The sequence below is a fragment of the Kogia breviceps genome, chromosome 2, assembly GCF_026419965.1.
Source record: "Kogia breviceps isolate mKogBre1 chromosome 2, mKogBre1 haplotype 1, whole genome shotgun sequence".
In the NCBI taxonomy this organism is placed as follows: Eukaryota; Metazoa; Chordata; class Mammalia; order Artiodactyla; family Physeteridae; genus Kogia; species Kogia breviceps.
The window spans coordinates 71,183,668-71,211,337 of NC_081311.1; the positions used below are offsets into that span (position 1 = coordinate 71,183,668).

The window sequence follows — 27,670 nt, forward strand, 5'->3', positions numbered from 1 at the left end:
TATAATTCTGTTAACTATCCTGATCACTTTCTGAGCCTTGTAATGACTAGAATGTATAGCACATATAGTCTGGGATATACACTGTGAAATCTGTTCATGGTTTTTGCTAAGAGTTGATAAGTTTAAAAATACAGTGTAGGAAAATTACTCATGGTTGTGGAGGAAGATGGGAGAAAAGTGCCAAATGAGCTTTTAATGAGGACTTCTGAGTGTGAACATATGTAAAAAGAACCTTTAGATAGAGGCATTATGATAAACAAAAAAGATCAAGCTAAGTTCTCAAGAAAATTTATAGGTACAAGATCATAGTGTTTATATGTACAATGAACAACTTATTCATGAAGAACTATTTTGTTCACTGTTAATAGACAAGCACACTTGGTTCCCTGGAAACACTTCAACTAGACAAAACATACCAACATGTTAGTCATAAATATAGCTTTATTATTATTTCATAATCTAAAAACTTTTTTTTAAATCTGGGAACAGAATATTCCTACTTCCATACAACAGAATGACCCTGTAGAATACCGGAAAACAGTGTCTAAGTAATCTGAACTTTGCATTTAAGAATCTGTAACCTAGTTTGGGAAAAGAGAATGAAAGAAGGTTTGAAATAAAGATTTCTTCCTTACAAAGCAAATAATAAAATTAGATCCATTCTTCAGTTTAAACTTGAACATGTTTTCCCAGAAACTTTGGTGATTTCTTCAAAAAAGCAATTCTAAGGTTGACTGCCTATTAAGACAAAGAAAATATTTAAAAATAAGACCCAAGTTGGACATGGCACAAGACTCAGGCCAAGGCATGTAAATGGGATATCCCTTAGAATGAGGTGGCTCCCATGTATCAAAAGCAAATTTATGTCTCTAAGGAAGCACAATATACATAATGCATCTCCTTATGTAAGATTCAGAATTTAGTTAGAACTTAAAAAAATTTTTTTAATATAATAAACCTTAAAATCATTTCTCTTGTGTAATGTACATAGAGTAGATATGACGTTATGGTGCTTTCTTAAGATCACTGGGTACCACTGTCAAAGAGAGCTGTCATGCCCTCTAGGCATATTAAATGAAAATTGAAAATGTAAGTTACATTAAATAAAATGGGGGAAAAATCTGGCTTATATCACCTTTAAAAGCAAACTGTTGTCATTGCACACACACATCATGGGACAAAGAGCATGCAATACAACAAACAAGTCAATTTTTTAGTATGTAAAAGGCTAAGTGCAATCATGGTATAAACATCAATAAAAAATAACCTTGAAGGAGATTAATTCTCCAAATAAATAATTATTATAACATTACAGTTTTTAGTGTTAGCCTAAACAGTGATATTCACAGCAATGCTTTTTCCCACTTAATAGTTGCCTATACATCACGCGAAAAGCCCACCCCTGTGAGCCAGAAGTCAAGGTGAAGATTCAAAAATTAACATTTTCACTATGATAGGTTCAAAGCATTTGTATAAGTTACACTTTTCAGTTTACTGGCATTTTAAGTAATTGCTTTGTTACCTATGTTTAATGCATTGCTAATCTGATGCTTATTGCAATAACAATCATAATTCTACTAATGTTAATTAGGTTACAGCTTTAATTTTTAAAATAAGAGAATTCAATTTACAGGAACATATATAGTTTAAAAACCACCCACCAGAAACACACACCTTTTTCATGAGTATTTAAAAATAAATTATTAATATACTTGACATATATATTTTGTATGTGTTATGTGCTGTACATTTATACAAATAAATGTATATATTTGTGGACATAATTGTTCTTATTTCCAAAAGAATGTCATCACTGTAAACTCTGCAGGAGACCTGATGATACTGCTAATTAAAAAAAAAAAAAAGTAACACGGAAATTCATTCTTGAGGAAAATTGTAAAGCAGGAGGTTCATAACAGATGGTTCTTTATGGAAACCAAGGCCATTTTAGGGAGGCAGGGAGGGGAGGACAATCTCAGATTCTGGATCCCACATGCACTGTTTATTTCAGAAATTACTTTAGAAGGCCGTATACAACAAATACATCAGATACTTGGTTGAAAGGTAAGAACATGTATTTTAGTCATAAAAGGGCACAGAAGCAGCAGGAGGTGGAAAAAGTTAGGCCAGCGAGGAGAAAGTCATGTCTACAGCTAACAGAGAGGATGCTGACACCCTCTGGGAAGCAGGTTTTAGGAAAGGGCTGAGTAACATCTGTGGTGTCTCCGGGATGGCTCACAATGCACTAAACGTGCAATCCACTGGCATCCAACCATTCAGACCCTGAACTGGTGATGGGTGCCCATCAAAAGTGTTCTATTATCCTCCCCAACCATAGCAGTAGAAGCAGTTATTAAGATAAGAGGCTGGCAGCTTGGCCTTAGGGTGCAGAATACTCAGCCAAAGAAGAGAGCAGAGGTGCATCAAAATAAGACTAAACATACATACAGGGAAACAAAAACCTAAATGAAACAAACTAGAAAACAGTCTGTCAAAATGACAACTTAAGTCTGACAGAATGAGTCCTTGAAGCAACCCAAACACTGAAATCTTGATTAATCAGAATACTCAGGGAAACAGCCTTATTTTGGAAGCTCCCAAATTAATTGAGGGTAAGGTTAAAAACAAACAAAAATATGTTTACTTCACTACTATTAACAGAACTTTACATTCCCATTCCTTGCCTCACAATTCAGAGAGCAGGGGGCACAGGTTGAGTTTTTTTCCAGTGCCTGACATCTTCTTTGGCCTTGGGCCTGAGAATTAACCACTGCACAGAACTCCAGATGTGGAAACGGCTGGAGACGGGCTAATCATCTTAGAAGTTGGAGCTTCATTTTACTAAAAGTTTGGAACAAGACTGCTTGCATTTAAAAAAAATTCTTTCTGTAATTTGCCTCTTGCTTCCAAAAGGGACTTGTAAAAAATTCTGGTTCACCGAGATTTCCATTTGTTAAATTCTGGTTAATCCAGGTGCCTATATGGACATGAAATGTGTTTTATGATGGTTTGTGTCTAAAAGAACATTACTAACCCCTAGAAGAACATTCCCAAAGCCCAGTGGTGGTTGTCCAGAGCCACCCACCCTTTTAGATGATGTTCACAATCGCTGTTGGCTTTTTTTTGGCCATTTTGGGCCTTATGTTGCCTTTCCGGGTAAATCCTAGAGGCTCCCCTTTCTTTGCTGGTCTGCAGAGTTCTCTTGCGGACTCAGCCTGTTCATACATGGACTTAGCAGGCTGCATGCTGGCTCTGTCATCCTTGGCTTTTTTCAGGTAGCTCCTTCCCTTTGGATGGAAATGGGTCTTGAGATCAGGGTGGTTACACACAGAATGTGGGTGCCCTCGGCTTCTACAAATGGTTGGGGGTGGGGAGGGAGATGAGCAGAAAGAAAGATTTCTTTAAATCCTTAAAGGAATGAAAACTACTCATGGAACAATCACTCCTGCATGCTAAGGTGGCAATAATGCTTCCAGTAAAACAAATAATATATATTGATATTTTTCTTCCAAAAATTTATATGGCCTTCATGAAGTGATCTCATGATACTAAATTCCCAGGGACATATTACTAGTCTCATTTACCAGTGATAAAAACTGAGGTATAGAAAACTTAAATGACTATCCAGGGTAATATATACAGTGGTCTATGGAGAAGATGGGACCAGAACCCATATCTCTTGACTCTTTAAGTGACTTCTAGGGGATTCAAACAAATCTGTAGTACAGCTATCATAAAGTATATGATTCACAGTATAAATTTATATATATATAAAAATTAGTGTGCACACTACATTAATAGTGCTATAGAGATATACGACTACACTATAGCACAATGAGAAAGTTATACAATATTTTAAAAAGACTCCTGCAGTACTATCATACTGCCATATACTCAGACTATTAGCAGAGTTAAAAGTCACATCCACATTTTAGAAAGTTACGTACACAAGCAGGTAAATTTTCTCCTGAAACTCTCAAATCCATTTATATTATAGATATCATATAAACTACAACAGGAAAACATATTATGCAAACATTATCAAATAGCCTAAGTATAAAAAGATATACATACAGGCATTTGGATTTCCTATTTGAGGAGATATCTGTAAGCTGAAGGAAAACAAATAAGACAAAACATTACTTCACTTAAAGGTTGGATTCGGTTTTAAAAATCCTCCTTGCTTATATTTTTAAGAAATTGTATTCCCATTAAAGAAGCCGGTAACTGGTATCAGGATCACTGCCCGTGGCACCATTCATCACCACAGAGAACAAGAAGGTCTCATGCTCAGTTCTGCTAACTCAGGAAGCCTCTGTGGCTCCCTGTTCTGAGATTTCCAATAAGCCAGTATCAGCAGATCTCAAAAATTTCAAAAAGTTAAACAGCCCCTCAAGAGAACAACACTTGAAGAAACATGTTTTTAAAAACTGGAATGATGTGCCATTATTTCTTGATTGATTCAGGCTGTATTTGCAGCTAATTTACTACAGCTATGTTTGGTCACAGTGTATCAACTATGGGGAAAATTGGCATAAAATGTTTATTGCCTAAAATACATCATTTCTAAAATGAGAGCATATGAAGACCAACTCTACAAATGTCCTGAGGCCATCTATCTTTGAGGTTATTTTCCAATCTCAATAAAATATCTGCATGCACTTTTGTGGCTGGGCTCAGATATCATTTGCAGAATAAATGATAATTATCACTTTGTGTTCCAGATGTCACCAGACACTTTATAGGCAAGTGTGTTTATAGCGTACTCCCAACCTCCCTCGTGCAGCCTTTACTGAAAGAAGTGGCGTCACATCCACAGGCAGACTGACAGAAGAAGAGGACGACAAAGAGGATGTGGAGAAAGGGCCATCCTGGCGCAGCGTGGCCAAGACATTGCACCCTGCTGTACTCAAATCACCCCAAAAACCAAGCTCAGCATAACAGGATCTTCCTCCAGGTCTTCTGTGTGAAGCTTGAGCTTCAGTCAGGAGCAAATCAGAAAGCAGCTTTCTTCAGCAGACTTCTGAGGGTCACGTACCTAAGAAGGTAAGATGGGACTCCTGCCTTCTGCCTTGGGACACAATTGCAAGTCAGCATTATTGCTGACCCTGTCCACGCTGGCTGGGTTTGGCATGAGAGTAGTAAACGTGAACAGAAAAAAGCACATTCCTTGCATGAGGGTCATGAGGTCTTGCAATATACAAAGAAGGGGGAACAGATGGTTCCAGCAAACACCAGACTGATAGTTTCCGGGAACCCCAAAGGCATCAGCATTTCTACCCTCTTTCTCCCAGTCCACCTGCCCCCGCTCCCCATCAGCTGGGCTCCTTGAATGGATTTTAGTGTGTATATAAACTCTAAAAACTTACAGGGTTTTTCTTCCTTTAAATACTTTCCCACTTAAAAAAAAATTACTATTACTGAGGCATGATAAAATGTTTTCAACTTTACTGTATGTATGTATGTATGCAAGCATATAGTGTAATGATGTATTGCATATGAGTACATAATTCCCTTTGGAATTTTATGCAAAAGTTGTGTGTGTGTGTGTGTGTGTGTGCTTCTCTCACCAGGGAAAAGGCCAACAGTGATCTGCTAGATTATGAGGCTTGGGGTGGAGGTGGGGCTGATATCACAGGGACCAAAGAATTTCATGTGCTCTCCTCCCTGTGAACACAAGAGGCCAGGATTCCTTCCGGCCTCCACAGCCTGAGGCAGATGGAAATGCTCTTCCCACTTAGCACAACTACCTACCTCCATTTTCTCCTGGTCCCACTACTTTGTCTTCTTTTTATTTAGGGAGAGGAAGGTAGGAAGATGGGGATCAAGAGAGTCCTTGGTCAAGGTTTCAGGTTGAAACAATATAAATAACCTTGCACTGACAGCCAATTTAAGTACTTCTAAAAGACAAATATGGTGTCTCGGGTTATTATAGGTTTTGGAAAACTGGACACCTAGCCCTCCTCCAACTTCCCCTCTGTATATACTCAATTTTTCAGGCCAAAACCTTGGACTCATTTTTGACTCCTCACGTTTCCTCACCAGCTAAATCTAATCCTTCAGCAAGGCCAACTGGTCTTGTCAATTTTCCTCCAAGAACATATCCGATACCCTTCACCTCTCTCTACTCGGTTCTACCCAAGCTGCCATCCCCCCTCACCTGCCACAACAGGAGAGCCTTCTAACTTGTCGCCCATCCTTGCATCCCTCCAGTCAGTTCCCCACGGAGCAGCAGGGTGATTTTGCTAAAACACAGATCACCTCCTACTTAAAACCTTGCAGTGGCTTCCCCGTGTGCAGTGGAACATATGCAAGCTCCTCATATGACCAAGAAGCCCCAGCCTGATCTGGATCCTTCCTACCTCTCTGACTTATCACCCACCACTCAAACATGCCAAGCTTGTTCCCTCCTGAGGCAGCTGCATTTCCTATTCCTTTGCCTAGAATATTCCACTTCCAAATTCTCACAGAGCTGCGTCCTTGTTATTCAGGTCACAGTGCAAATGTTGCCTCTTCAGCAAGGCTTTTTTTGAAAGCTTTTTGCTAAAGCTAAAGTGGCCATCTCAAACATATCATCTTACTTTTTTCTTTATAGTAGTTATCACTACACGAAGTTATCTTCATTATCTGTTTGCTTATTGTGTGCCCCTCCTCCCTGAGACCAGGGACCTCGTCGATCTCGTTCACAGCAGTTTCCTCAGCACCCAGTAAGCGCTGCATCCCCAGTAAATATGTTAGATGAATTACTGCTAGTCCTAATTTAGCAACCTGCAGGAAATAAATGCAATGCTTAAAATAAGATTATCCAAGCTATTTCATGACCTTCCATTTGAGCAGTTCTGTGAGTGATTTTGGCAGATGGGATATTAGGTCACTTTGTGTCTAATTCGACAGCATGTTTCTGAGCATACAGACAGATTATCTGAGTAAGCATATTACATTTTTAGAAATCAGCCAGGTGAAAAAGAACATAACTGCCCAAGAGGATTAAGGGAAAGATACATATGCCGAAACATTATTTCAGAAAAGGCACTAAATATGAGGGGGAAGGAAATTTTTCTAGAGCACAAAAGAATCTTAAAGCTAGAAGACATCTTAGAAAGAAGCAATCTAACACGTCAATCTAGAAATGTCACTAGGCTCTGGAGGTGGTAATGAGAAAAAGAGGGAAGAGGAGAGAGGGAAGGAACTGGGGGTTAGAAAAGAAGCGAGATGACAAGGCTGCACTGTTTCTGTACAGCAGCCTGTTGGAGATGGCAACAGCCGGCCAGGCTCCTGACAGCATTCCCCACTGTTCTGGAGGAGGGAGCGGAGGTGGGGGCGGGGGCAGTCAGAAAGTTCCGCTCCATCCTGGGGCGCACCGAGGCAAGGAGCTCTCCTGGGCGGGGCTGAGGCTCCAGAAGCTTCTTGGTGCCCTGCACCTTCATTCAGCTGGGCCAAATAGGTTACTAAAGATACGATTCAAAGGTTCTCCTGCTAAAAGAATCCAAGTTCTTCCATGTATCCATAGCCACCGATACCAGAGAGGCCAGACTGAGTAGTTTAATTACGTCAGAGACGTGGTGAATGTATTTTATTATGATGAAACAGACGAATTAAAAAGGTAAAATGGTCTTAGTGTTTGTAGACTGTCTCATAACGTGGTCCACTATGGTCCAAAGTAGAGTTTGGAGGACTATACATGAAAACAGGGGACACCACATCTGCCCATACTTTCAGAAATCAAACATCTCATTCTTGGTCTTCTCAGGACAGTGTGTCCTTCCTCCAAAAGTCAGCTCACCTCACTACAGCCTGATCGTGCCCTACTCACAGACAGCTCTCACTTCTAAATTCTTAACTGCACTTTATTTGATCTGAATTAGTCAACTCTTCCTTATGTAGATCAAATCTGAAGAAGGCAGATGATGTCAGGTTTGGGGACATAAAGAACAAAAACAAATATTTATTAATTAAATGTCCTACCATATTTGTATGTACATGTATATATATATATATATGTGTGTGTGTGTGTGTGTGTGTGTGTGTGTATGTATATACACATACTTATGTGTACGTGTGTGTATATATATGTTATGTGTACACATACACACACATAATTTTATATCTATACATCTGACTAGAAGAGCTGAGATGCGTCCAACTTTTGATTACATGATACAGCAGGATGAGAAGTAATGACTGGCCATGTCTTTTTAAAGGTGTTCAGTTTCCAAGCTGGAAAAGTAAAGTCAGCAGAAGAAGCGAGCACAGAAATATAAATAAAGGCGAGAACTAATGGGCTTCCTTTCTTTCTCGTTGCCTTCCATTATTTTCTCTGAGACCTTCTTAGCTCTGGGTTACTAATAATTTATACATTTCTTAGTTCTGGGTAACTAATAAGACTAAATACTGAAAATATCATGGCTACATTTTAATTTTAGAATTCCTAACCACCAAAGTCAGGTAATGATCAGAGAATTTAAGAGGCCAAAAGCCCTTATACAGCATCTAGTCTAACTGCTTCATTTTATAGAATGATAGGCCCAGGAAGACAAACTGTCTCATCCAGTGAGAAGCAGGATGGGAATGATCTAGAAGCCAGGCCCTCTCACCTCACATCTGGGCTCAGTGACCTCACACCACAACCCTCCCCTGAGAGATGGCAAGATGGAAGCAGGAGGCAGGAAGGGGCTCAGAGTGTCCCTCCAGCCGAGACTGCACTCTTGCATTTCCCAAGGAGGTGACTGGGGAATCGAGGAGGGGAATAAACGTTCCTTCTCAGGAGACCACAGACACCCACCTGGAAAATAATAAATACGTCAGGTAGCTGAAACTGCTTTGATGACAGTTACTGAAACCTCACAAACATGACACATTTACTTCCTTCCAGTCTACTTTGTTCCTGACTGGGAAGTTCTGGCACTTGCCCGACTGTACAGCTTGAAGACTGAGGGAGCATTACTACAGTAGGCACTGTGTAAGATTCTTCATTTCTTTCATTCCTCCATGTCTCTGTTCTTTCCTGCTGTCTCTCTCCATCCGGTCTTCCTTCTTTTATCCACATGCCTTTCATTTCATTCCTTCTTCGATTATTTAATCATGTTTCCTGTTAATCTTGGCTTCCAGACTGCTCAACCTAAACTTTTCAATCAATCAATAGCAACCTTACTAACCTTTTGGTTAGCATAAATGTTTCCTTTTTCTCTTTTCCTCATATATATAGTCCATTTGGGGGTTAGTAAAAGAATCATCTTTAAATCTTCTGGGAAGGTGGTAAGCATAAATAAAATTAAATGGATAATGAAAATGTTATAAATAAACCACTTCAGGTTGGCAAAAATCCATTCTTTGGCTTTGTTGTTTATACCACCAAGGAAATTGTATAGAGGGCAAGGATGACCATCCACCTCCGTCACCTACAGCATGGTTATTTGTAAACACCCCACCCTCCAAAGAGACCAGGTAATCTTGATCAAGCCACTTAGGAGGGCCTTCCCTGGTGGCGCAGTGGTTAAGAATCCACCTGCCAATGCAGGGGACACAGGTTCAATCCACATCCAGGAAGATCCCACATGCTGTGGAGCAACTAAGCCCGTGTGCGCCACAACTGCTGAGCCCACGTGCTGCAACTACTGAAGCCCTTGCACCTAGAGCCCATGCTCTTCAAGAAAAGAAGCCACTGCAATGAGAAGCCCGTGCACCACAACAAAGAGTAGCCCCCGCTCGCCACAACTAGAGAAAGCCCTCACGCAGCACCAAAGACCCAATGTAGCCAAAAAAAAGCCACTTATGAGAGTCTGGACCTTCATCCATATTCAGGGTTCTCATTTGGGCTCTAGGCATTTTTTAAGTCCCTGAAACCATATGTAAAATTGTATGCAAAAATGTATTATAGCATATGACCTGTGAATTTTTCTTAGTCTTTTTGAAAATCCACTTAAAGAATGTTTCACCTATAGAGACTACCAAATAGTGTTTTCCTTCCTATTTAAGAAAAAATGTGGTTAAATTTTGCTAACTAAGAAGCATGAAAGTTTTCAGAAGATTCCTTGAAGAGCTCCGAAACAGGATAATAACTTCCAATATACTTGACACCAAGGTAGGGACAGATGATTTCTTTGTATACCTCAAGCTGTCATTCTACAATATAAAAATATTTCTATCAACTCAGCTTGGTGTGGAGCTGGAGGGTGAAGAAATGGAGACCGTGCATCCAGGACGTTGCTTACTTCCAAGTGTCTTGAACTCACCTGTATCACTTCCACGACACAGGCATGGCCAGGGCAGTGCTTTCAAATGATGTCTAGAAAATTCCTGCAAATCATTCCCCATTTCCCTTTTCTTCTGTCCTTTACCCCACCTGATATATCACAGCCCTCACACCTGGTGCGGGGCCTGCATGACTCACCACGTGCTCGCTGGTGTCCCGGTGGAGGCCAGCGGCCTGCTGGCTGTGATAGTACTCCAACTGCTTTTCCGCCAGTTCCACCCGGTGCAGCAGGTTCTCAATAAAGTCCTGGAGCCGAGCTTTCCCTTGAACCTCCTTCTCAGCGGCTGCTTCCAGGAAATGGTTGAATGTAACCACTTCTCTGCAAGGCAAAAACATCAGAACACAAAATGGAGAAGCGAGACAGGAATTCATTCCTTCAGTACGTATTTACTGAGTGCCTACTATGCCTCAGGTACTGCCCTAGGCAGTATGGCCACAGCATGATAGAAGAGATAAAATTACATTTTAAGTGATACATTTAGAGACTACATTTTAGTAGAAGAAGATAGTCGCTATAAAATATACAAATAAACACACATGTCATATGGTAGTAAGTGCTAAGGAGAAACAGGGCAAGGGGACAGCGAATGATGGAGGAAGGGAAGGAGTAAGTGAAACTATAGAAAGCAAAGTCAGGACAACCTTTTGGATGGGGCAGTGTTTGAACAGACACCAGGAAGCAAGGAACAGCTATGCAGATAGCTGGGAGAGCAAACCAGGTCCTCGGTGGGAATGTGCAGAATGGTCTGAGGTACAGCAAGGAGTTCCTGCAAGGACAGAGCAGAGCGGGAGGGGCGGACAGCAGAGCAGGGAGCCAGGTGGGGCCTCACAGGGCAGTGTGCCCGATTTTATTATGAGGTGGGAAACCACTGGCCACTACATTTTAAAAGTCTGGCGTTGGGGAATAAAAGACTACAGGGAAGGAAGTATGGAAGCAAGAGGCCACACTGAACACCAAAGCATATAAAATGAGTCACCATGTCCAATAGTATATTTTTGAGCTAAGAATGAAACAGTCCAAGAACTGCCATCTTGAGGTAGATCCAAGGTCTGTTGGGGAATCTACTTTAGCTGACATAGGAGAAGCAATGTTCAGGTTGCCCTTCCCTAAAAAGTTGAGCAAAATACCTTTACCTACATAATTCATTGTGATTCAGAAATCCAGAAAAATTTTAATAACTATATTATTACTTTATATCTTTTTATTTCTAATGCAAGTATGAAAATAACACTTTACTGAATTATAACTAAATAAGTTCTTTATAAAAAATACAAACACATTAAAATATAATGAAGAAAATATCACCTGAAACCCCATTATCCTAAGACCACCACTGTTTACATTTTGGTAACCATCCTCACAAACGTCTCTACAAATACACACACATACACACACACACACACAAATCAGTACTACCAATAGGTATACAATATCACAATTCTCTCACTTGATTTGCCTCACTTAATAAGAAATCATGAAGATCTTTTTGGCCATCTCCTTTGTATGTTTTGTCACACTCACTGGAGCTAATAAATTCCATAATTTCACTACCTGTTGGATATAGTATTTCCTTTATGTGTCTTTGAACTCTCAACCTTCAAAGAGTGGTCCCTCATGTTTCTGGCCATGTTCTACTCAGGCAGAACCAAGATTCTAAGGACTTTGATCATTGTCCTGCTAAACTTCATTCATTTTAGATTAAAAAATCTAAATCTAAATGTTTTTTTAAAATCTAACCTCATGCAGTTGTTCTAGAGAGTTCATTAAATTCATTGCCTTCTCTGAATCTTCTCAACCTCCACTTGATTTTTATTTTCTGCTAAGCTCCATAATTTCTTGAGAGTAGAACTTCAGGGATGTTCAGCTCAGGAAGTCATAGTTTCAAAGAAGGTCTTTGCAAAACAGTTGGTGGTGGCTTCCAGATCCTTTATTCTGTACAACTAGTCAGGGAGCCACTTTTACAATTAGTCAAGACTTTTCTCTCATATTACATCACACTTGGCCATACTGAAACTTTTCTGACACTTCCTACAGAGTCAAACGTCTCTGTAAAATGTTATATTATATATTTATAAAATTATATATTTATAAAAACAGAAAAGAGACTGGTTCTAACAATGACTCACTCCAAAAATTGCTCATCATACCAGTCCCCTTTTTTCTAGTTTCCTATCCAGATCAAACATAAACCCAGAGCCCATAATAATTCCATCGTCTTTCAGGAGCTAAGAAGTAGTCACATATAGGAAATGAGTCCTTTTGGAAAGTTCTCTTTCATTATTAAGTTTCAAGTTTATTTCCAGATGTTTCCGTATGAGCCCTGAATAGAAGATGTGCACTTTCCAAGCTGTTCAAGCCATGGACACAAGCCAGTTTTCAAGCTCTGCCGTCATTTGGCTCTGACCTGCCTCCTAGGTAAGTCACAAACGCCAACCAGCAGCAAAACAGTGGAGGGTCCATCCAGGTGCCACATCCAGCCCTGTCATGGTTCTTAGTTACAACTGAGAACCTTTGGATGGAATATCTTCACACAGCTCAAAAGCACCACTGAAAACAAAGCCCAGGAAATGGCTGATCCTTCCTCTTTCCAATATCAAGGCCTCAATTCATTTGGAGTCAAGTGATGTTTAGTGGTGATGTTTAGGATAACTGACTCATAAGCCAGTCTCCAAATTGGTACTTACAGGGGAAACAACCAAAAACCCACAACCCTCTCGCCCACCAAAACCAAAAACATAGAAAAAAGAACCAGTGTATTTTTTCAATTCATTTTGGTTTATAATATTTGCTATATTTATCTCATTACAGAAATATTTCATGTTTATTATGGGAAATACAAAAAGTGACCTATGGAAGATCTAACTGAGCAGGGACTGAATCAGCTTTTTTTATTTTGTGATACGCGGGCCTCTCACTGTTGTGGCCTCTCCCGTTGCGGAGCACAGGCTCCAGACGCGCAGGCTCAGTGGCCATGGCTCAAGGGCCCAGCCGTTCTGCGGCATGTGGGATCTTCCCGGACCGAGGCACGAACCCGTGGCTGTCAACCACTGTGCCACCAGGGAAGCCCTGAATCAGCTTTTTGTTCTTTGCTGTAAGCCCATCACTCAGTACTATACATGACACATAATATTCAATAAATATTTGTTGTAGTCAATGTTTAAAAAAGGACAGAAAGAAACAAAAAAAATGACCCATAATCCTACCACCCAGAGGTAACTACTGTGAACATTCTGGTGTATTTTTTCCAGTCTTTTTTTTTCTCTGTGCATATTTACTATTCTTGAGCTCTCAAGGCAGTACAGTTTAGAATATAAAACAGCAATATTTGATAGCTTAATCCCATAGAATTAACATCTCAAAAGCAAGAAAACAAATCTGAATGCAATACAGCTTATGAATGAGGCTGCATTTTTAAATCACGTGATGTTTTATTACCGGTTCCCTATAAAATTTTTAAAACATTAATGCCACTATTTGATTTTGGAGTGTTATGTCATGTAAAAATGAAGCATCTTTTTCTAACCTCCCTCATTCAATTATCTTGTCCCCTAAAGCTAAGAAGTTAATACCCTTTTTTCCAAACAACCTGGCACCAATGCTAACCTAATTTCAGTTTATGGATGTTTCACATCAACTAAGAAAAATTTTTTTAAAAAGTTAAAACAGTGATGATTTAATTTTAAAAGAGAAGTTACACAAGACAAGGGCTGGAGAAGTTCACACTGAGATTATGTTTGGCTATCTGTATTAGGTAAAAACAGGAATAGAAACTAGTGATAAGTTGTGGAATAGCACATGTACAAATCCCCCTTTCACATCCTGTTCAGTCTGGATTAACAATGTCCAGAAAGACCTCTTATTTTCCCAAGGAATCTTGTGAATTTCCTGAATGAAAAAGAAAGAGATTTAACTACTTTGCATTTGTACTCTTTAATAATTACACTCCAAACAGTAAAATATCCATTCAAAGTGCAAGACAGACCAATGGATTTCAATGGAGGGGAGAAGGAAATGTTTGTTCACTGATGTGGTTTCAGATTCCACATTGCAGTTAACCTTTGAGAAATTACCAATTGTCAAGCTCTGGCATAATATCAAAGCAGAATATCCACTATTCTCTCAAAAGGCTATTAACATACCTCTCCATTTTCCTCCTACATATCTGTGTGAAACTGGATTTCCTTCATCTACTTCAACCAAAACAACAAATTTGCAACAGATTAAAGGCAGAACTAAGGTTCAGCTGCCTCCTATTAAGCTAGGCATTAAAAGTATTTGCAAAACTTTGAAAACAATACCACACTTTTCACTAAATTGTTTTGGGAAAATTGTTCATTTTCACAAAAATATGTTATGTTAACAAGTAATGGATTTAATATCATTATTTATATATGCATTACTCTTTTTTACTTTCTAAATTTTAATTTTTAATACAGTAAATATTGATAGACAAAACCCACACAGAGAAAAGGTTCTTGGGGTCCTCAGATTTTTTTAAGAGTGTAAGGGGAAGCGAGGCCAAAAAGTTTGAGAACTGCTGCCATGCCCTGTACAGGGTGGTCCTAAACCTCAGAACTCTGGTAAGGGTGGACGACGTGGGCTAGAACTCTAGTACGATGCAGCCACAATCCATACATTTATTTACTCCATTATTCAGGAACTCAACAAACATCTACTGAATGCTACAAGGTACTGGGCTTAGTGCGAGGGCATTCATGAACCAGTGGCTGTCCTCATGAAGCTTACTGTCTAACCAAGGGTCAGCCAATGTTTTCTGTAAAGGGCCAGGGAGTAAATATTTTAGGCTCTGGAGTCCATATGGTCTCCGTTGCAACTACTCAAGTCTGCCTAGCACAGAAGAGCCACAGAGGCTGTGTAACAATAAAATTTAATTTATGGACACTGAAATTTGAATTTCATATAATTTTCATATATCATGAATTCTTATTTCTCTTTTGAATTTTTTTCAAGTATTTAAAAATATAAAAACTATTCTTAGAAAAAAAAACAAAACAAAACTATTCTTAGCACGGGGCTCCACAAAAACAGGTGGCAGGCTGGATCTGGCTGTTGTGCACAGACCCCTCACATAGTGGGGGAAGCAGACATTAAAAGAAACAAATACTGAAATAAATACAAAATTACAAAGCTGGGCTGAATGTGACTAAGAAAAAGAATAACACAAGCTATCAGACAGTAGAGTAAAAGACCTGTGTGGTTTTATTTTAAGTTCTCAACCTTAATTCAGAATACAGTGTAAAGCTGGAAGGCCAGATGAGAAGGGCAAACCTGAAATTCAATCCAGGTGTGGGTGCAGACCAGCTCTGGGAAAATTAACTAACTGATTCTAGGCTGCTTCCAGCCCTATCTTTGACTTCTTATTTAATTTTTTAAAAAAAGATTAAAAATGACTGAAATCAAGGTTTTAAGCTTCAGTGGAAAATATGCTTATTTAAAGCAATATCTGATACTAAAGGAAAAAATACCAGAATACCACTATAGTATAAGAAACTGGCCTGAAATTCGTTATCATGCTGAATGATTTGCAGACCTAGAAATCTTTCAGTATCCTGAGATTCACAGGCATTCAGAAACAAACATAGTAGAAGGAGGCATTGAGTGAAAAAGCCCCTTCAGTACAATCAAAGTTTTATTGAGAAAAAAAAATTTGTTCACATTCACTCATTTATTTACAAGATGGTTATAAGGTCTAAAACATAGATAATATTTTATTTTTTTTACAGATTGAACCCCTTCAATTCCTTCTTCTGAGGTGGGTTAAAGATGGGTTAATTTAAAAAAAAAAAATCAAAGATATACTATCATGTGAACAACACACTCTAGAAGCAGGTATCGAGATAGAGGGAAATGCATGTTAATGCACCGTGGTGTTCATTGCGATTTTACGTTGGCATTGAACTATGCATTGTTTTTGTTTGTTTGTTTTAAATATTTACTTATTTATTTATTTTGGCTGCGAATGGTCTTAGTTGTGGCACACTGGATCTTCACTGCAGCATGTGGGATCTTTAGTTGCATCATGTGGACTTCTTAGTTGCAGCATGCAGACTCCAGTTGCAGCATGCAGGATCTAGTTCCCCGACCAGGGGTGGAACCCGGGCCCCCTGTATTGGGAGCACGGAGTCCTACCCACTGGACCACCAGGGAAGTCCCAAACTATGCATTGTTAATGAGGGACGACACACTGATCATATCACTCACTGTAATCTACTATCCACAAACCATTTATCATGTCTATCTCCCTACGTTTCCACCTTTCATGGCCATCCTTTAGCCTTACCATCCCCTTGGGTCTCATCACTGCACATCACCTCCTTTCTGCTCCAGCATCAGTGAACTCCACTCAGCCTACAAGCCAGATGCTTTCTTCTGCAGATGCTGTTCCCTCCACCAGGGTCCCTTCCCAAGCCCCCACTCTAACGATCCCTCTAACCTGAGGGCTCCACTCACCTAGGTGTGGGCTGGGTGACCTGCTGTATTCTCCCGCAGACCACGCAGCCTATCCCAGCACACACTGCAGGGACTCATCGTGCCACTGACGCCGTCAATCACAACATCAGTGAGTTCAGGGCCCTGGCCTGCTCCTACACTGTTATTCCCACAGCACCTAATGTTGAGCCCAGCACACAACAGAGACTCCACAAATTTCTGCTGAATGCATGAGATGTCTAACTACATCTCCAGTCAAAAATCTTTAGCTGACTAAAGGATACTTAGGTTTCCTTGTCTCTTTTTCCAGACAAGTATTGGGGCATAAAACCAGTAAGTAACCTACAACACAGGTACCTGCTGCAGAAATGGAGGTGGGATCTAAAATTGATGCCTCTCTCCTGTTCTTAAACAACACTTTAACAGCTTCCTATCCCAGGGCAAAGTTCTACCAAGTTATTTAAATTTCATTTTGCATTACTGATTTATGAACCTCTTCAGAGGTATATGAAACAGTAAAAATACCCCTGGCTAAAAATAGCCTAGCTACTGATCACAGAACACTCAGACAGACTGTAACGTCAGCCACGAGGCAAATCATAAAGCTGGAGCCGACCACCTCCGAGCACTGGAAGCCAGGCTGCACACTCACAGCTCGGGGTCAGCTCCTGTATCCCTGGCGGGGCCCACAGGGTGGAATCCGCACCCGCCACACATCGGGAGCCATGTCACATTTCTACTCATGTCAGCCCTTTGCCTCATCTCTCTTTTTTGACTTCCTGGAACACACCAAAAAGTGTAATATATGGTTCTAATTAAGAACTTAAAAAATAACTCTAAGGAGAAAGTCAAATTATTCTTATAAATAGATCAAAACCACATTCTAAGCCCCTCAGTCCAGACAGAGAGGGTAGTTTGGGGAGGGAGGGACAGACATGAGAGAGACAAATAGAAATTTTTTTTGGGGGGGGGTCTCCAAATTTTACCAGATGCCATCTCTAAGAGGGAATATTTGACATCCAGTTTTTCCTACATTGGTTTGTAAGTCTGCATGGAACACAGCCTGGATAGAGAGGACCCATTTACATAAATGCAGTAAAATGTGGAGCAAACAGACACCTCCCTGTCCCACTGAACTCTACATCTAAACTTGATTTTTCTTGGCCTGCTTCCTAGCTATGGATCAGACTGGAGACCACGCTGTCCACGCACTGCTTTAACTGATCAAAACTGGGAAAGACGTAATTAAGTGGCAAGAGGGTTTAGCTGTGCAAAGCAAATTACCAAGTCAAACTTGTCCTTCAAAGGACAGCATTCTACAGCCAGCTTTGGATAGAAACCTAAATGGACATTCCTGGTTCAAGCCACCCCTCGATGTCTCTTTAACGTACCCCTAGGGCTTCCCTGGTGGCGCAGTGGTTGAGAATCCGCCTGCCAATGCAGGAGACACGGGTTCGTGCCCTGGTCCGGGAAGATCCCACATGCCGCGGAGCGGCTAGGCCCGTGAGCCATGGCCGCCGAGCCTGCGCGTCCGGAGCCTGTGCTCCGCAACAGGAGAGGCCACAACAGTGAGAGGCCCGCATACCGCAAAAATAAATAAATAAATAAATAAAAATAACGTACCCCTAATGATGTTTAATGTCTAATTTATCTGCTGGTCTACTCCTGTCATGAAAGCAGGAACTGGATCATTTGGTCATCACTGTATGACCAGAATCTAGAACAGTACGTGGCACTCAGCAAGCACTCAATAAAGATTTGTCTTCTGGCTGACACCAGGCTGGGAACAAGTCACATGATGAAGGAAGAAGGGAAAGACTCTATCTGTCATAGCTCGCAAGGGAGCAGGGTGGAAATTAGAGATGGAATTACAAAGAGGTCCCTCACTGCCATCAAAGGCTGGTAGTGGCACATACTCTACCCTGACTGGGAACAGACATCCAGAGGGTCAAGTTGAAAGCCCTTGTTGGACGTTACAAGTCCTGGGTTGGTGTTCCAGAAGCTTAATATCACAACTATACTGATGACGCCACCATTTCCCCATTTCCCAATACCTTTGATGCCACCTGACATTTTCTTTAATCTCATCAGAAGAATAAATGATGTCACCATGGCAGCCCTCTCAACACAGCAGAGAAGCAAGCCATTCCAAAATGGTCCAGATTTGGTATTACCTTAGTCTTGATACTCTGGGCAAATATTCAAAAATCTGGCTGAAGCATAGTGAATTAATGGAAAAAGCACTCAGCAGAGAGATAGGGAACTTGGGTTCCTGTTTCAGCTTTGCTACTAAATTTTTGTCCTTGTCATTCTACTGTTCTGGGCTTTATTTTCCAAATCTGTAAAATGAAGGTGGGTACCTTCCAGAACTAAAATTATACAGTCTCCTCAGGGTTCGTTTATAACAGTCACCTCTCTGATGTCCTTCAATGTCACGGTCCTCCAGCTACCAATGCAAATCCCACCTTTCCCCCTCACTCCTTCAGTTTGGCCTCACCACATGGGAAAAATGCGTTCTCTAATGTTCATCAACTTGAAACTGTGGCTTGTATTTAAACACTTTTTCAAACTACCCTGAGTTTGAACATGGGTATGTTTTATTCTTCCTATGTCGCATGTAAGTTCCTTAGGGAAAAAGACCAAGAATTTCATGTCCCTCAGGCACACCTAGCACAGTGCTGGGCACATCCCAGGGGCTCAGTCAGGGCCTTCCAATCTTACCAACAGATGGGTGTGCAAGTAAATTTAGGGTTACTGCTATTAAGCTGATGTTCTCCCAACCCCAGGTCACCAACCCAGCCAGGAATCAGCTACAATCTGTCCTTTCTTGTTAAGGGATACCTTACTGCAAGGTTGGCTGGGACTGATTTACCTGATCAAGGGCAGTACTACCCTACAAACTCTGAATACTCTTGAACAAGTAAATACAGCACCTGTTTCCATAGGACTTTTAAAGTTGCACAAACTTTGTGAAGACAATGAGTAGTTTCTTTCTTGGATTTGCACTCCAGAAACATAAAGACACCTCTCTGTGGAGGTACAATGAGACTCAGGACAAAAGTACAAAACACTGCCAATTCAAACAATCTCCTCTGTTACAGAGCATATATATGACTTCTGTAATCTGAGTTGATTCAGCCTATAGATGGCCTCAAGGCAGAATCAGCCCTCAAGACTTTTTTTTTTTTTTTCAGTATGAAAGAAAGAATTTTAAAGTGATGGGAAAAATCCATAAGCAAGAGAGCCTCATGTGAATGTCAAATACTAGGTGTTTGCTTTTTTTTAAACCAAATCTACTATCTGTGTCTTAGAGGGTCCCTAGAGTTTAAGTCCATTTCAAATGGGACTGTAACAACCTACTTCTTCTCACAAATGGGCCTTGAGAGCTCGTTTGGAGGGGTTTAACAGGAGAGCACAGCCCCTGGTATGTTCGTTGGCCAAGCAGGTCTTCCATATGTGAAAGGTCATCTCTTTGGTGGAAGGCTTAGCACTGTGAGGGGGTGGTGGAAGGGAGAAGCATGGCCCAGCCTGGCAGATGTAGTCAGATCACCCTGGTTTCAGTGGTGTGACAGACGGGCAGCTGGCTTGCTCTGCTCCCCATTTGGGGTGGGGGGTTTAGACACTGTAGCCACTGAGGCTGTTGGCCACAGTTGCTCTCTCAGACCAAGAGCTCCACTGTCCTTCCTGGAAAGAAGACTCTTTCAGTTCTATTTTATGTACAGAAAGAGTGATTATTTGAGGCTTGAATACAGAAATTAATGGCACAGGCCAAATGAAGGCTTAACAAAATGAAGACTTTGTTTATTTTATGTTTAAAAGTTTAAGGCAGTTTCACTGAATTTTCATTTAAGGTGTTTTTTTAAATGTCATTTGCTTTTTTTCCCCTGGTAGTTCAAAAATGTCATACTAAAAATCAATTCATAATTTACCTGCAGGTATACACCTAAAAACATGAATGAAGATATATGTACAAGGATGTTAACTGAGACATTATTTTTAGTATCAGGAAAAATGGAACAAAACCATGTATTCCTCAGTAACAAACTGATTAGAATAATATGTGTCATGATTCCACTTGGGAAAACACAGTAACTCTGTATGTGCATAAAAAGTACATACGATTGTATGGACACAGGAAAGGTCTAGAAGGACAGTCACTGCACGAAACAGCGGCTGTCTCCAGAGGATGGGGTGGGGGATGTTTGGTGAGGAGGGAGGACTTTTAACACATACAATTTTACCCTGTTAAATTTTTTTTTTTTACAAGTATATTTAGTTTTTTAATTGGTCCTCAGGTAACAGCACTGGATTAACCATATATAACATATTATCACTATGGATTCATGCATGGCCCACTTTTACTAAAGTTAGTTAACCAGTTATTTTTAATAATAAAGCACCCCTGAACACATCACCCAAAATAAAAGGTAGATCCTTGACAATAACCTAGATCTAACCATATGCTCCTCCTTACCATCATATTGTTTTCCCATACTCCAGGCAACCACCACCCCAAATCCCATGTCCATTATTCCTTGTGTACTTAATAAGTAAAACATGACAAACAAGTAAATGCACACAATTAATTTGGTTGCCTTTTAAATTCAGTGCTCATCAATCAAACAGAAATATCACTAATTTAATTCTAGGCTTTTCTCTGCACATACAGCAACACCATCTGCCATTTTTTCAGTGGTACAGTGTTAGTCACCCTGGGTGCTATAGCAGGTCAAGGCACTAGCTTCCCACCAGGAAACGTCAAGAGCCAAGAGAGAAACATTTTTCGATGGAGATCATCTCCCTAGGAGCAAAGTATCAATAAATCAATGGCTGATTCAAATCCGTCCTCACTACATGATTTTAAAATTACCTAGTTGAGCAGAGCAGGCTTTCCCTCTAGGTAGGCAGTAAGCATTTAGTAATAGCAAGTGATGATCTCTTTAATATATAGGGTTTCTCAGCCTCTTACCAAGTAGAGAAGCTTTAATTTACTACATTTTAAGAGACAACACAAAATAGAAGAGTGCCACAGGGCAAAGAAAGCATGAAATTAAGACAATCTGTATAATAGAACTCAACTTATTTGAAGACCTGCCTTTTAGGCTGTTTCAGTCAATCAATTTTTACATCCTTTGGTTCTGTGAATTCTGAGCCTCCATTTAAAATTAAATCCAACATTAAGCATTTGGGAAATAACACTGCATTGTTACATATACTTTTCTAGTTTGGGTTGAATCCATACTCATTGATAAGGAAATGCTCTTCCAAGTGTGATAATTTTTATCAGCTTCTCTGATCACCTATAACTTGTAAAAACCCGTGTCAACTCTTTGCAAGCAGGCATGACTTAGTCTAGTATTTTACAAAAAGAAAATTCTCAAACTTAAATCAGAAGAGTATGGAAATCTCAGAAGCTTCCTCTGGGTCTCCTAATGTCTGCTTCTTCAAAATAAAAATTACAATTAACAGATTCTCCACTACTGACATGTAATTAATATGGACAGGTAGTCCAAAATGGCAAAGAAGTCAAAATTATTTATATTTAGAGTATACCTGAATAAGACAGCCTCTCATGTTCTTGATTTTATTGCCTGGAGACTGTCAGTGAGACGGAAAGGGTCCCCTAGCACTCCCTTTCTGCCTTCCTGCTCAGCTCCCTCCCACCCCACCCACGACCTCGGCCAGGAAAGGGTCCCATGAACAGACTGCACTACTCCTCTCTCTAAAAAAATTATTTGTAGTGGTTTACAGTTTCCAAGGTGAGAAGGAATTCGATATTTTGACTTTCACATTGCTGAGCTGGAGACCACAGTGGAGAGGGTAAATAGTATTAAAAGCCTTATGCCTCCTACATTTAACTGTATCAATGGGAGATGTAGCCAAGGTACCTGCAAGTAATTAAAACCAGACCTTGCTTAACATTCGAGTGTAACTTGGGAGGGTGTGGGAAGGGCCTAAAGCAACGGGGTTAGCATCCTGTTTCATCACCACTTACTCTTCTTTCCTGAGAAGCTCCTCTTCGGATTCCGTCAGGCGTTGCCTCAGCGCTGCGATCATCTCCACGGCCACATCCACCTGTCTATTCAGGGCCCGCTCTCGTCTCTGCACTTCCTGCTTTTTCTGAGTCAGCTGCACAAAAGCTGCCCGAACTTCCAACAGTTCAGCCGTTTTCTGGGCCAGCTCTTTGGTGAGTTTATCGATTCTCTTCTCAATGGTCCTGTCCACGGCCTCAACCATCTGATTGAATTTTTCTCTGACATGTGCCTCGAAAGCTGCTTTGGTGTCTGAGGTGGGAAGGCCAGGACTGGACCTCGGGCCATCCAGCGAGTCTGCACGTAGGTCTACCGTAGTGTAGGTCTGCACATAGGACACAGGCCTCTCTGCCACCACCTCGAATGGCTTCCTGTCCTTGCAGTGTTCATGCGAAATGCTACACAAGTTAACATAGCTCGGTTTCTGCTTCACTATGTTGCCACAGCTCTGCAATTTTCCCTGTTTCAGGGGTTCTGAGGAAGTGACTAGGTGTGTGTCTTTGAGGGATGGAAAGAGGCTGCATTTTGTCAAGAGGGTTCTTTCCTGGTAGCTGTGACTGAATTCCAGATGGGCCCTCAATGAGGACAGGCTTCTAAATCTGGTATGGTCCCCACACCTCGGGCAGCGGAACGGCAGGCACACAGCGACATTCTCAAAGGACTCCTGCCAGGGGTATCTGCTTTCCTCAAAAGCCTTCTGTTGCATTACTCTCAAAGTCCTGGGCAGGGGAGAATAAAACAGGTAATTGGCACGTCTGTTTAAAAAATGCTACTGAAATGATTGTCGCTGATCATCTCCATGAGGACAGAGGCTTTTAAATTCCAAATGACTTTTGCATTTAATATCTTATTGCTAAAATTAAAAACCTACAATCCATGGGCCAGATCCAGCCACATTCCACTCATTTGCGTATTGTCTACTGCTGCTTTTGCACTAAACGATAGAGTGAGTAGTTGAGACGCAGGCTCTACAGCAGGCTAAGTCAGAACTACTCACTACTTGGCCTTTATAGACAAAGTCTGCCAACCCCTGCTTGGGATAAAAAAGGTGGGTAACATTCCCTTTCCACAGATGAGAAGACTGGAGCAAGAAGGTAAAGTAATTAATCCAAGGTCAAATGGACAGTGTCAGATTCCAACGTGGAATTCAAGTTTCCTGCCCTCCTGAATTTAGTACAGTAACTGCAAAAAAAGTGTCCTATTTTACTGATGACACTGATAAGCATGAATACCAAAAAATGAGAAAAACTCACATGAATTGCCAAAACAGGTCCTAAGACAGCAAGCTCAGCAGTCTTTCCTCAAGTATAGGAAAGGTTATCACTCAAACTAGGTGCAGTGGCATTAAGCACACAATCAGCTGAAAAATTTTCAACCTGAGATTTTTACCCTTAATTTTGTTTTTAAATTATTGCCATGATGATTTAAATCAAAGTGTTATCATAATAATGATCCCCCCCCCAATACTCCAGATTTACTGAAATCTGGAAACCCAATATGTCAAATACTACTGGACGTTAAGTGGGGCCACGGACAAGATTTTATTAAAACAGAGTGTTCTGGATGGATTTGTCTTGTCTCTGTTTTAACACGACAACCTCTAGGATGGCCAAAGTTTGAACCAGGTAGGTATCAGCATAACTCTTTTAATAACGGGAAGTTCTTATTTCCTTGCAGACATTTATTATCTTAGCCCTAGCAACAGATGACTGCTAGCAACCCGGTTCCACAAGCAGCGCCTATCTATTCCCTCCAGGAAGGGTTTCTTCTTAAATGTAACAAGCGCTGGGCCCCAAACAGAGGTCTAGACTGAGAAGTGTTGTTCCTAGGCCCCTCAACCTCTTCAGAAGTAGAGGCGCCAACGGTCCCCACATAGCTAGGCAAAGCTTCCAGGTTAATAAGCCTCGGGCCCCCAAAGAGGGGACCCTCTTCCTGTGCTACACCAGGCTGTTGGACCACGCGTTTTCTGGAGACAGGATGCCAACCCTGGCCGGAAACTCAGGCCAAAGGTGAAGAAGGGGAACTCGGGATTCTAGGGAGCAAGGGGAAGGGGTGGAATCCCTGCATGGGGAAATGGGTAATCACGCTCTCCGGGAGTACGCAAGGTTTCAATGGCCCAGAGGAAGCTCCAGTTCACAGGGTGGGCGGACAAGCCCTGATTTCCTCTGCCTAAGCAGGGCAGGCTGGAAATGACTGTGCCTCGGGGGTCCCAGCTCTCCCCGCCCCTGCCCCGCAGCGTGCCAACCCGCCGGTGCCAGAGTGGATACATGCGCACACGAGTTCCCGCAGGCGGGGGCCGAGAAGCCCAACTCCCCGCAGTGGTGCGGGGGACGGGACCTACTGCCTAGCCCGGAAGGCCCCCTCTGCCGCGCTCCCGGGGCTGGGCCGCGGGCGCTGATGCCCACTTACCCGACTTGTTGCTGCACCTGCAGCTGCTGCTGCCGCTGCCGCCGCGACGCTTCTACTGCTGCGGGTGCGAAGCGGTTTTCAGCAGAGCCGTAAATCAGGCTGAGCTGGTCCGCTCCCACTCCCCGCGCACCCCCGCTCCGGGACGAGCGGCGTCCAGGGCGGAGCGTGGCGCGGGCCGGCGGGGGCGCCGTGCGCGGTCGCCGGGGTCCCGCGCGCTGAGAGAGCTTATGCACTGGGGGTCCCGGACTGCCGTGGTTTCGCAGGGGACACCCCTGCTCTGCTCAGCCGCCGAGAGCCCCGTCTGCCCTCCCCCAGCCGTGGAGCGGGATCGGGCTCAGGATTCCACTGACATCACTGGGAGCGGTGCTGGGATCGCTCCCCTGGAGAGGAAGGAGGAAAGCGTGCCCGCCTCGGAGGCGCTACGCTTTCCGCAGGCCCTGGCAGGGCTTTTTTCGCGCTTTACAGTTATTGGGGAGTGGGAGAGTGTGCATCAGGATGAAGCACGGCTGGGCATCTTCTTTGAAAATCTGCCGGCTGGAAGATCCGGGTGTATATGTTAGGACCTCTTCATCCTAACATCCCCAAATAACTAGCCTAGAGAGTCTACCCTAACCTTCCTGGCGAGTGTCCTCGTGCTAAGTTAACCGGCAGAACTAAATCTAGAAAAGTACAAGGTTGTGAATAAATAAAGAAACGAGACCCGCACCATTTGCACCCCCATCTCTGAGGGGCACCCTCCCCCCCCAGCAAAAGTGAAGATTTATCATCCTAAAGGGAGGTTTCTTTCCTTCTAAAGGACACTGATGACTCAGCTTTTTTTTTTTTTTTTTTAAACCTCTTTTGGAATATTCCTAGTCTGTTGAAATATGAAACCAGAATAAAAGTTACCTTTGGGTTTTCTTGTCAAAGGAGAGGTTTTTTTCATCTGCGGACACTTACTCTAATGAATCTTCTTGACTCCATAGGGTGTCTCTCTTCTCAGAACTTACTCATTTCAACCTTGATTTTATTTTAACTGTAAATATCCCAGTAGTTGTCTTTTTTTGTTTGTTTTTTGTTTTGTTTTGTTTTGCAAATGAATCATCACATCAGTGTAATTAAGAGTCCAAACTCTGGAGTTAGGCTTGATTCAAATCCTAGTTCTAGAATTGAAATGTATTTTACAATATATTAAATATGGTGATTACATTAACCAAAAATTGACCTTAGAAGAACTGAACAGGGACCCTCTCCGATGTGAATACGCTCCTGAGAAGGGAACCCAGATCAGTTCCTATACCTTCTCCATGTCTGCGACACGCATGTGTGTGCAGAGTCCCCTGGGTTGCAGAGCTCATAAGTGGCCTGAAGATCAGAGGCAGTCCTTTGGAATCAGACAAATCATTTCACACACCAAGTGTCAGGTAATTATGAAAATCCTGGGAGGTTATGGATGAACTCTCTCCAGACTGACTGTAAGGATTAAGTAGCATCTGCTGCTACATCTTCATCTCCCTAATGCAACTAATTGCATTCATGTCTTCTGTTTTTCAACCAGTGTAATTGTGTACCTAGCATCTACCAGTTCTAATCACTTGCATCATATAAGCTTCAGAGTCAGAGCTGTAATCTGGCTTTCAAGCCTCCACCAGAATAATCTACTAGAAAACTCTATTTCTGTCAAATTTCGTTGGCATGGCAACCACCACGCAACACCATGCCTTAAATCCCACAGCAGTCTGTTAGCCAGAGTGAGTTTGCAGAGAGCAGGCCATATACAGAGGCTAAAAATAGACAATTTTACAGCGAGGTTTCCCCTGCCCCACTAGGAGGAGTGTGACTAACTTGCTCCCTTTGGCGGGGTCAGACATGAGCCAGTTGAGAGAATGGGCTAATCTTCCAGTTTACAGATTTCTCCACCCCAGTGCCTGGACTAGGAATGTGGAGACCCAAGGTCTAATACCAGCTTCACTCCCAAATTAGCTGTGTGAGGTTCAATGCAAGAGGGGCAACATCTCTGGCCTTCAGTGCCATCATTTGTAAAAGGCAGGAGCTGGAATGGACAGGATTTTCCAGTGCCACAGTCCTAGCTGCTAGTTCAGTTCATGTGTTTGTCATTTACCGGCTAGTGTGGATGGGGTGGCTGGCAGAGAGGACATGGCAGGCAGGCGTGGTGCTGGTTAAGTTTGTCATTTGTCAACAAGTGATTTGGCAAAAATCATTAGGTGTGATCTCTGGTAATTATAGCTGACGTAGGGAGTGCTTATCACGTGCCAAGGACAGTGCTAAGTGATTTTCACATCATATGCCATTTAACCTTCCTGACAAGGCCAAGAGAGAGAGATTACTAGTATCCCTATTTCATAAATGAGTAAACTGAGTCATAAAAATAGTAGAATTAATAGATCATTTTTACATAGGTAGTAAATTATATAGCTGAAATTTGAACCCAGGCTACCTAAATTCAGAACCTGCATGCTTGACCATTATTCCATTGTATCTCCAGTGCCCAGATCATTGCCTGTTCCCCTAAGGGCCCTCAAAAAC

General features: G+C 41.8%; 1 protein-coding gene across 1 annotated transcript; it reads right to left on the reverse strand.

Annotated features, from left to right (window-relative positions):
* Window positions 1-423: 423 nt before the first annotated feature.
* On the reverse strand, window positions 424-25,872 carry ZNF365 (zinc finger protein 365). Its single transcript, XM_059055285.2, has 5 exons — window positions 25,145-25,872; window positions 22,699-23,454; window positions 10,391-10,571; window positions 4,075-4,112; window positions 424-3,351 (listed from the first exon to the last, which is right to left on the reverse strand). Exons 2-5 carry the CDS (start codon window positions 23,439-23,441, stop codon window positions 3,090-3,092), a joined length of 1,224 nt encoding a protein of 407 aa, XP_058911268.1. The 5' UTR covers window positions 23,442-23,454; window positions 25,145-25,872; the 3' UTR covers window positions 424-3,089.
* Between the last annotated feature and the right edge of the window lie 1,798 nt (window positions 25,873-27,670).